The 12,147-nt window shown below is 31.6% G+C and overlaps 1 protein-coding gene across 5 annotated transcripts in view; it reads right to left on the bottom strand.

Annotated features, from left to right (window-relative positions):
* Window positions 1-2,413: 2,413 nt before the first annotated feature.
* The window catches only part of Luzp2 (leucine zipper protein 2), a 482,138-nt gene continuing 472,404 nt past the window's right edge, over window positions 2,414-12,147 (bottom strand). For all 5 annotated transcript variants that reach the window (XM_048788510.1, XM_048788508.1, XM_048788507.1 and 2 more), the window contains 2 exons: window positions 7,152-7,229; window positions 2,414-6,364 (listed from right to left, as the gene is read on the bottom strand). In XM_048788510.1, the coding sequence (XP_048644467.1) occupies window positions 6,260-6,364; window positions 7,152-7,229 (183 nt within the window). In that variant the 3' untranslated portion in view covers window positions 2,414-6,259. The remainder of the gene's footprint in view (window positions 6,365-7,151; window positions 7,230-12,147) is intronic.

The following is a 12,147-nucleotide window of genomic DNA, read 5'->3' as shown; positions in this document are numbered from 1 at the left end:
TGAGACCTTGTCTCTAAATAAAATACAAAATAGGACTGGGGATGTTGCTCAGTGGTTGAGTGCCCTGAGTTCAATTCCCGGTAACCCTCCAAAAAAAGAAAAAAAATCCATTCGTATCACATTTGCTTGCATTCTGGTTCAAATATTCTAACTATTCCATGGATAACTTTGTTGATTCATTTTAATGCCTGACACACTTCTATGGAAGAAACTGGCATTTCAGTGTCCTTTATGGCTAAGAAACCCAGATACTGTAGTTTACAGGGAACAGACTACAGTGTTGATTCTTTAGTGTAATGCTTTTAGATTTTGCACAACATTAATTCATAATCATCTGGTCATTTGAATTCAAGTTCTCACTTTAAAATATTATTAGTGTCTGAAAATATTATAAAACTTCATTTTTTAAAGTTCTGGACGTTTGTGTAGAATATTATAGTTTTATTAATCTTACCTGAACATCATTTTATCCATGAAGGATACACATAGCCAATATACATTCAGAAACCCTTCTTCTTACCCTGAGTTTTCACCTGTGCCTTTTTCTTCCTTCATCCAAGAGAATAGATAGGTAGGTAGATAGATAGATATTGTAGTAGGCAAGCATTGATTTGGGAGTTTCCCACATTAGTCATTGTATCCCTACACACTGTATGTTCTGTTAGAGCAGGTCCCCATTATTTTCAGGACAGACTGTTTGTTGAGATGGTTAAGCACATGGGTTCCAGGAACTTATCTCCAGTTCCACATCCCACCTCTTCCTCTTTCTAGTATGTGATTTTATTTTAAATATTTTTCTATCTTAATTTCTTCCTATTTGAAAAACATGATAACTATAATATCTTATATCAATGATTTTTAAAAGTATTGAAGCAATGCAATTGTAAGTTATATATTTAATTGATAGTATTCATTATTGTTGCTATTAAAATTGGATCTTTAACAAGGAGAATAGCAGCCACATTTTGAGATGTCAAAAATAAATTCTTGAATAACTGATCACCTCATTGACTAAAAGAGCAAATGGGAAGAGGGGATCACAGAGATCATCTTAATCTGTCATTTTCAGATCACTCTGATCTTGGACTCCTTTCTTTTAATCAATATACATATGATTTTAATGGATCTTTCTCCATTAAAATCATATGTATATTGTGCCCAGGATTTGTGACATACACCTGTAATCCTTGGGAGGTTGAGGCAGGATGATCACAAGATCCAGGCCATCCTTAGCAATTTAGCAAGACCCTCAGCAACTTAGTAAGACCCGTTTTCAAATAAAAATCAGAAATGGCCGAGGAAGTAGCTTAGTGGTAAAGCATCCCTGAGTTCAAACTCCAGTACCCCCCAAAAAGAGGAACATATTCCTGTTTTCAATGGCACCTTTCTATATGCCTATGATATTTAGGAGGAGGAGGAGGAGGAGATGATGATTGTGAAACCCTAAAAAATACATGAAATAAAAGTATAAATTCTCTAGTTGAAAATGAGCAACATGGAATCCAGGGTCCAATCCTCTTAAATCTCCTTTACCTCCTCAACAGTTCTTGAATTGCTTTTACTAAAGGATTAGGTCTCCACAGAATGTATAGAAAAATTTTGGTTCAACTCATTAAAACCTAAAAGATTCATGTGCTAGTCTAAAATAAGAGCTGGGTGTGGTGGTGTATGTGTGTAATCTCAGTGACACAGGAGGCTGAGGGAGGAGAATGGCAAGTTTGAGGTCAGCCTTTACAAATTAGGGAAATCCTGTCTCAAAATAAAAATTAAAAAGAGCCGGAGATGTAGGTCAGTTTTAAAGCACCCTGGGTTTACAGCCTAGTACCACAAAAAAAAGAAAAAAAAAATTGGGCACTTGTGCATGTGCAAGGGTGTGTCAGAACTGCATGCCTATTAATGATTCAGAGCCCATATGATATACAGGCATATACTTTTTAGTGATATTTTGGTCATCAACAGAATCCTTATGATACAGTGTTCTCATAAATTATAATGTAGCTGAAAATTTTCTATTGATTATAATTTTGACTATACATTTTCTCTGTTTAGATGAGCAAATACCATTGAGGGATAATTGCCTAGAGTATAATGGCATGATGTACAGGTTTGTAGCTGAGGAGCAACAGGCTGTATAGAGAGCCTAAGAATGTATGTGGTAGGCTATCCCATCTACATTTTTGTATATTCACTGAGACATTCACAACAATGAATTTATCTAATGGTGCATTTTGTAGAACATGTTCCTGTTTTCCATGGCATATTTCTATATGCCTATGATATTCAGGCATACTGTAATTAATCCAGGAGTGCTGTATTCTGCTTTGCCTGAAGTCAAGGTATACTAGTCTCACAGAGAAAACTTTCAGAGAGAAAAGTAAAAGAAGTTTAGTCTGTGAACAAAACAAAACAAAGATGCACGTAAAACATTTATTTTCTTTTTCTGAAACCATCACTCATTCTGTTTTCATAATAGAATGTGATTCTTTGCCATTTCCTTTGCTTCTTCTTATGCTGCTTCAGAATCTGAATTATTAATTCAACAAATATTTGACAGCCTTCTAGAAGGAAGTTAGTTCTAAGATCTTGAGATCTAATTGTGAGTTCATGGGTATGTAAGTTAGCTGGATATATCCATTCCAGAATGCATAGTTATATCAACACATCGCATTTTGCTCCTTGAATATATGCAATAATTATTCAGCAATTAAAACTAACATTCAATGAAAAAAGACAAAGTTTCTGCCATCACGGATTTCTACTTTTAAAAACTCACTAAATAAAATAAAATATTTCTGGGGCATTGTCAAAGAGATTGAAGAAATTTCCAAGGTGACATTTCAAAAAAGTTCTTAGATTGTGATACACAGAAGCAAATACTATTTTTAGTGCTAACATTTGTTTTTTCGGTTAGCTTATGTAGGATGTTATATAGTCTTGGTAACAAACTTTTATTGAACAAGAATATGCCCTTTTCAGCACCTTTTATTCTTCATCATGTGGCAATTAATATTATATAACACAATTCAGATGGACACATCACTTGGGGAGATTGTATGATTTCCTTACTCTCTAGGTTTGGCCAGCTCACGCTACTCTATGGTATCAGTAATTATTTTAGTCTCTCAGGCCATTAGTGCTAATCACAGTACCTTTTGCTATAAAAATAAAATATTCCATTATAGCAAAGTTCACAAATATATTTTTAGTCCTGCAATGCACATTGTCCATCAAAACAGTAAATGTCTCCTTTGTATATTATTGTCTTAGACTTGTAGTTGAGTATATAGTATGAAAGAGAATTGTAATGAAGCCACAGTATAATACTAAATATTTGCTTGGACTTAAAAAATGTTAGCCTCTTATTATATTCAGTATTCTGATATTTGAGATTACACAGAAAACTACATCCAAATGAGTGTCTGAAATCATTCACTTCTCTTCAGAACAGGTTGTCATTGGAGAGATACATTCAGCATTCATTTAGGTCTTGTAAATTTTAGGCACTAGTTTAATTTACATAGTTAATGCACATAATAGGAAGGACAAAGTCCAAAACAAGTTTCTAACTTAGAAATGAGCACATAGTATTTGATTAGTATTTTAAAATTTACAGAATACATCAAAATAACTAGAGAGAAATCAAATTTATGTTAGTTTGGTAATACCTATATCAAAACAAGTTATTCCATTGGACAATATTTTTTTCTATAGGAATCAGTCCATATTCTGTAAGATATAAGTAGTTTTTCATTGTTTATGATTACAGATACATAATCCAATTATATTATCGATAGTCAACATTTCAGGTAATATTTCTTCCATATGAAGATAGTTAGAATCTAAATTGTAATTCCTCAAAACACCATCTGTTTATATAATTGGCAATTAATATTGATAATTAGTAATGAAGCCTATTTTATAAACAAAACCACACATGTCAGTAAAACATTTTAAGCCTCTCTGGTCCTATTTTAAAGCAATTAAAGGACTAAGATAAATGAAATCCGTTAATTAAAGTACAGTTATGGATCATATTAACAAGCATCCCCCTACTTAACCATTAAAAGAAATTCCCAGAATATTTCTTTAAAATACTTGTAGAAATCTCATGATACCAGTTTTTTTTTTTTTTTGAGGGGAGGGAGAGAAGGGGTTGAATTTATGCAATAAATATAGCATGATAAACCCTGCAGAATGCGTAAGGCTGTGTATTTTTAATGTACATTATAATGATTCAAAGCCCATTTGATCAAGGCAGTAATTAAGAAGAGCAAATGTATTACATTGTCACATACTAGAATAGTGATTCAGAACACAGAAAAAATAATCAATTAAATATGAAACTGCTCATACTTCATTAATAATAAGACAAATTCTTATTTTCCAATGTTGTCTCTCATAACAACTTTAGATGTCTCAAAACATTCTAAGTTAAGAAAACTGGTGATCAATGTTTCATAGAACCCATAGGGACTAGGACAAAAGTTTAGGACAAGAGGATGGGTGACAGAGTAGTTCTAATTTAAAGCTAAATTATCTCCTTTCCTTTTGTAAAAGGGGATGGATAGGACACCTGGATACAGTGGGAAAATTATAAGCAACCAGATTCTGGAGACTAGTACCCCACTCCCTTGTAGAACAAAATGATCTTTTTTGCCTTTCTTTCTTTCTTGTTTATCTTTTTTCTTTTTCTTTTTTTTTTTTTTTGAATTTGAATTGAGTCAACAGGAATTTCTGACCTGATTCTTTTATTTTATCTTAGTTGCTTCAGCTGAAAATTGTATGGATCATTTAAAATATCATTTCTCTTTCTTTTCTGATTAGGCTGTTACATGAAAAATATTGATAAAGGATACTGAGCTATTTTGCAAGTAGAATTGCTACATAACTATAGAAAAACATTTCTTTTACTACTAGTGATATTTTTAAATTCTCCAAATCACTACATTTCTTCAAATATGCCATTGTGCTAAAATTAACACCATTCTATCTTAGAATAAGTACATCTACTGATTACAAATTAAATTTTCATTTAATATGTTTTTATAAACTTCCATATAAGAAAGTCCAAATGTATTCATTTTGGCTTTAGAGATTCATTTTATAAAATCTGTGGGTTTGTATGCTTTCTGAATTTATAAAATGTGTCTGTTACTCCATTAATTTGAGTCTGCAAGTTTGATGCTCCATTGATTCTACCAGATTATTATTCAAGTGTCAATTCCCTTTGATTCTGAGCTTTTTTCAGATTTGAATGCAGCTATTTAATACTGACATCCACATGTAGAAACCTAGTTTGGAGGATTAAAACATAACAGTGATTACTTTCAATATTACATTAATTTAAAAATATGAGTCTGTTTTTATTTTGTGTGTCTACATAGCTATTTTACTTTCTTTAAATACCCATTTTTAAATATATATTGTCTTCTTGCTTATTCTATTTTAGAACCTTCCTCCTATTCTATATTCCACTATCCAAATTCATATCAAAATTTGTGCTGCTCATTTCAAATAGCTGTATTTCTAGCATGGAATAATTCTAGTAGAGAGAAACATATGTATTAAGATGTGTCTACAAAATGTAAAAGAAAAAGAGAATGTGTCAGAAATTTGGCTATTCATTCAAATATTTTGTCGACATGATGCAAAACATATTTAATAACTTCTGTTACCTGTATACATCCTTGACAAAATTGCCTTGGCATTTTTTACTTAAAATAATTATTATTAGTTCAAAAGAATAAGGACAGCAATAACCGCAATGACATGAAAAATGTATTCAGGTAGAGAAAATTCCAATCTTGGGTAAAGTGACCCCAGTTTGCTAGTATAGACTGAAATCTTTATAATATGATTGTGATTTGAATTTTCAGAATACTGAAGACCCACAACAGTTAATTATCCTCCAGTTGATTTCAACAACTAGATCATAAAACAACTAGTATCAGATATGCAAATGAATAAAAATAATTAAAAGTTATGTTGCATTTTAGTTCAAAACAGGACAATTTATACTGGGCAATTTGGTGATGACATTGAAATACTTATGATTAGAAATCCTCTTCCAGTAGGTTATTGCTCAAGGACCATAATCAGCTTGGAAACTTTCAGACTACGTGGAGATTACTTTATAAAGTTACATAAAATCGTGAAAAAAATGCATGCTTTAGAAATTTAGTATTTCCATCAAGCTTGTTGTCTAAAAAGAGTATGAATACAAGAGCAAATGGATGTTTTTAACACAGTTTCTTGGTATTTACAGTATTTTCTCTTCTCTTGCCGCCATCCCTTCAAAGCTGGTTAATTGTTTCTCTGGAGCCTTTTTCACTTCACATTCAGAACACAGAGGCATTTGCAATTTCTGTCAAATAACATAGAAACACAATTAGAAGAATCAAAATAAAACCATTTTAAGGTAAAAATATAAAATCCTAAAGGATGGTAATGAAAATCCATATCTAAATCAACACCTTTTGGAAAACTAATCACAGACACAAATCAAATGTGTCAAATTGCTAATACTTTTACTTTCATGGAAGTTAGCATTTTGTACATAAATAGCCAGACTTCCAATAACTGCTTTCAGAAAATTTTGATTGTACCATTCACGTCTGACCAATCTAACTCTAATAAAACTTAAGATTGCTATAATGGAATATTTTTGGTTACTTATAAAGCAATACAGAAGAGAATTCAGAATGAAGCCTTTGAGTTGTGTTGATGGTTTGTTTTTTTTTTTTGGCAGGGGGAGGTGGGATAGGTACCCCTTTCCACCTTGCTTTCCCAAATCTTCTTTATTCTTTTTCATCCCATAGGAAGTTTATTTTGCATGTATTTTGTACTCTGTTCACACACACACACACACACACACATATATATATATATACATATATACATTTTGTATGTACATATACATATTTTTGGTTGTGGCATGGGTGAAGTTGAGGGAGAGCTCCTTCACCGTGAATCTTATGAGAATCTTTAGTGGAAAGCATGGCCCCACACAGGTCCAACGGCCCTTGTTGAAGGAACTCTCTAGTACTAGTCAGTACCACCCCGACTCCAGCTAAAGCAAATGACTGATTGCAATGGATCCAAGAAGTACTTCCCAACATAATCAAAATAAAACAGACCAAGAAAGCACATACCTGTGGGACAGTCTCTGAATCTGCAGTTGCATTTCTTGGGGGACTGTCCTTGTGTTTTGTTAAACAGGTTCTGCCCTCCTATAAAAGTGGCAAATAAAAATAGGTCAATTGAGTTAAATTAAACAAAGAAAAGTAGGAGCAAAACTCTTTTGAAAAATTCCCTTAAGTTCCCATCACTTTGATGAACACTGAAAGGGAAGCTAGGGACAAAATCAGTACAACGTGAGTAGGATTTCAATGACAGATCAAGTTTTCATGGTCAATTTTGAGATCTCAGCAGTGCTTATGGAAATCAGCTGCTACAAAGAAGTTCAATTCCAATAGAAATTTTGTTTCCTTATTTTTTTGAAAGTTAAAAATAAGGGAAGAATTATAGAACTACTATATTTGTGATGCGTGTGGACTCAAAAATTTAAAAATGTCAATAACCACTGTGCTGTAGGAATAACAATATTGCAAGCCAGGAAGCAAGTTAAATGATACTATCATCAATAAGTCTCTCAAAAAGTCTTCAGTATCATGACAAAATATATTATTTTTATAACTTAAATTTTATTAACCAATGAACTTCATTTTACTATTATTATCATCAATTATGTTGGCAATCAAAAATATTCCATTTCAGCTTCATTTTTGGTGCCACCTACTCAAACTCAGATTTTCTTTTCACCATCACTATTAAGTACACACAAACACAAAACTTTTTGTCAGATCAATATTTTCTTTGCCTAATTTCCCAATAGTACTTTCAGTAAGTATCATTTTCTTTAATTCTTATTGCTATAACCTAAAATAGAATTCCAACTCATAGAAAGAGACAAAAAGTGCTATTTGTATGAGAGATTTTATGATTAAGCACAACAAGGTTGTGTTTAAACCCATTGACTAAGAAGTACATGATTTCCCAATGCTCAAATTCTTAAATTTACTATTACTACTTTTATGGCCTTGGACAAAGTATTTAATTTTTCAATATTTCAGTATTCAATATATATTTCATTATTTATTTTTTTCCATTGAGGAACTGTTTGCTCCTAAGTATTCACAGGAATTAAATTTAAAAAATTTAGGGCATTTATCTCAGTGCACCTAAACCTACTAAGATTTCAGTACATTGTCTATAACATTAATGATGAAAATTATTAACATAAGGAGGCAACTAATGTCCAGAAGCTCTCTTTGCTCATTCTTTAATAAGGATGTACTAAATCATAACAGTGTTCTGGGTAGAATAGCAAGCAACATATACACATATACACACACACATTACATGACACAAACACCAATACTGCAAAAATATTCGTCTCCTTCAAGCATCTTTGCCATATTATGTGGCAAATATCTTGGTCTTAGGTATTTTAGAAATAATTCAGCAACTGAATTATGGGATTTGGGGGAGTTAAAACATTTCTTTACTATGCCTGTTACTTTCATACAGAAGGAAGACATTGATTTAGAGTCTAAGCAGGGCAGTGGTTATAATTATGATTTTAAATGCTAACACAAATATATCTTCCAACACTTGATTATAATGAAATATCTTCAAAAGAACTATATGGAAAATTGTCAAAAGTTTGAATAGTTAAGATGAACACACTATTCATATTTCTTGAGAAAGTCCACATGGATAATGAAATGAAGAAAGGTAACAAAGTTAATCATACAGGAGATTTAAATTAAACTACTAATTATAAAATGGTATCTATATGGTAGAGAATTTTATGCACATCACCTATGTAAATGTCAACAAGATAATGTTTTAAAGATGAATGGTACTTTAGACTTTATGAGGAAGTAATAATTATAGAATATGCTCATTTTCTCTTGAAGATAGTGACAAAATTGGGAGAGAAACAATATAAGAGAGGATTTAGTATGTATATCGAAAATATATTTTCTGGTAAAAAGAATATGTACTTTTTAGCTGGGCGTGTTGTTCACACCTGCAATTCCAGAGCCAGGAAGACCTCAAGTTTCAAAACCAGCCTCAGCAAGGACCTAAGCAACTTAGCAAGACCCTGTCTCAAAATTAAATAAATAAAAATAAAAAATAATGAATAAAAGGACTGGGGATATGGCTCCACTGAATTGTATACCCAGTACCCAAAAAGAAAAAAAGAGAGAGAGAGAGAGAGAGAGAGAGAGAGAGAGAGAGAGAAAAGATATGCATTTTGTAAACAGGGTTGGGGGGCATCAGAGGTACAATCAGTCAAGACTTCATAATCTTTAAAATACACAAAATCACAGAAATAATGTATGTATCATTGTGAGATATTTGAGGATAAATTGAGATCAAGTATATCAAGTTCCTAAGCAGTGAGAGGAGCAGGCTTTGCATTCAGAAAACTTAATAATGAGTTCACTCATTCACTTGTTCACTATTGGACATGGGGGCTGTAACTCAACGCTTTTGGCCTAGGGATCATGTTCCCTATTTATTCATAGGGGAAAAAATAGAAATTATGGGTTGTTCACAGATTTTAAATGAAGAAGGAATTGGGAATAAAATATCTGACACATTTTAAATATATAATAAATCAATCATATCTATAGTTAATATAGCAGACTACTTGATATTATATATTTAATAAAAGGCAATTGTAATGATTTATGATATTGAAAACTGATATGTAGAATTATGCTAACATTAATAAATAATCATTAAAATGGTAAAATATTTTGTTTCTAAATGAAGAAATAAAAACCATACATGTTCTATCAGCAGTATATATGAAAATAGAGTTCTCTGTCTACTAACAATCCTTCTGTCTGTATATCTCTTTTATAATGATAGTATGGAAATAAATTAATATAGTTTGGAATTAATTTAATAAAATTAACACATTATTTTAAATATTTTCATGGTATGGCATATTTTCATTTTGGATATTTTGTCTTCAGAGGAAATAATTTGTTATTGAAAGAAAATGAAAATAAAAGAACTTTGCACACAAAAGTAATCATTATGGGATTGTATATAATATAAAAGAAAGAATACAAAATGATGATTGTATAAAATAGTGGTTGTATATAAGTAGGAGAATTGAATAATGGTGAAAAAAATGGGTAAATAATTTATAGCTGTGAAGAGAATGTTCTTTAAAAATACTTACATAAAATATATTTAATCTGAAAACACATGATAGAAAATTATACAGACAATATCACAATAATGCAAAGCTAGTACACTGAAAATAGATTTTCATAACATTGTAAATGTCTAAGCAAACAAAAAAGTTAGGGATGGCAAAACATACAACTTCACTGTTGTACTTTGACATTTGTATCATTTTCAAAATAATATGCAATTATTTTTTTTCTCTGCCTCTCTGATCCTACATGTAACTATCTATTTCTATGTGTATCTCAATCTATCTCTCCATCCTTCCTTTGATTTCCTCCCCACTTGCCTTTTATTCAGATCTTTTCCTATTTTCTATCTTCTCTTTCTTTCTTTCATTCTCCCCCCCCATTCTTATGGATATAACTCATGTGTCTCTTTATATTAAGTATTACTATCTATGCAAGGATTATCTGTTTTCACTTGGCCAATGGGTCAATGCACAGTTTTGTGAAAATGTAATGTGTAAGTTAGAAAAGTGCCTCTCTAAGCTCAACCTTCTTTATCAATTTGAACCTCATTTATTTTCTTGTGCAGAAAAAAAATTTCAGATGTAATTTTCCCTCACGCATGTATAATTAAACAATATTATTTCACTTGGGGAAGAACAGACAGAGATGTAATGGGGTATAGTGAATGATGGATTGGTTATAAAAAATAACTATTTTTGTCTTAAAAGAAACAAAGTTTTGTTAATTATTTGGGGAATTTTATAAAATGGTACAATTAAATGCTAGCACAGGCCTTCAAAACACTTTCATGATCTCAATTAGGTAAAAATTCAACCTGATTAGTAAAGTACCCAGGTCTTGAAATTAAAGTAATAAAATATGCAGACTGATCAGGAAAGCATGTACAACTTCAGCTGCTTCAATATTCAGCTCACCTACTCAATTATGTAGGAGACCTAGGGAGGAGTACAGTTGCATTTATAAATTATGAACTGGGAAAAAATGAAATGGGCCTAGCCATGAACACATCTTTATTAAAGTGATTAAAAATACTCTCTCACACACACACATTTTCAGCAACAACATGAAAAAAAAATTAGTTTTCTTCTGAGATTTGTCAATGAACTAACATCTGAAAAATGTTGGCTTATGACCACAAAGCAATTTAGGTAACAAAAAAACTATGTAGATGATACAAGTCCTGCTAATTACTTACTTATATGCATAAGAAAAACCAGGTGATCACAATGTTTGGTGGAGGGGTCTATAATACTGTGGTATTCCTGATAATTATCAGAATTCTCATTGTGATGGGGAGAGAATAGGCTCTGAAGTCACACATGAATGAATTTGAGTCCCATCCTGGTCTTCTACTATTTGGGATAATGTGGACATGCTGATGAACACTGAGGTTTCTAGTCATTAGCATTATTAAGTTTAAATTTTGATATTAGAGAAGATAAATCAATCAAAATGCAGACTACTATATTTCAGAAAGGGCAGTATTTTAATATGAAGAACATTTAAAAGAATTGATATCAAAAGAAATTATATTTAAAGGGGGGGGGGTTAATGGAAAGTCCATTAATATGTAGTTATTTGTATCTTTGTTTCATTTAAATTTGTCTATAACTGTCACATTGAAAATTTCACAGGACAGGACAGTACTTGATGGTGGAATGTTGATTGAAAATAGCAATTTAATCTCATTTATACTCTCACTTGTGAAATGAAGCTAATGCTGTATATATTGCCAAAGTGTTGACATCACAATGGTGTGAGATAATAGAAGTAACATGGCAATGTGAACAAAGTTAGGAGGTAGCTGTTTCCACCTTAGAATTCTGGTATTTGTACACACTTCAAAATATATATGTTGAAATTCTAAACCAAAAGGGGGTAGAATTAGGACAGCAGAGATATT

The sequence above is a fragment of the Marmota marmota genome, unplaced genomic scaffold (assembly GCF_001458135.2).
Source record: "Marmota marmota marmota unplaced genomic scaffold, marMar, whole genome shotgun sequence".
In the NCBI taxonomy this organism is placed as follows: domain Eukaryota; kingdom Metazoa; phylum Chordata; class Mammalia; order Rodentia; family Sciuridae; genus Marmota; species Marmota marmota.
Note: the sequence above shows the minus strand (reverse complement) of the source record. Positions and strands in the feature narration are given on the sequence as shown.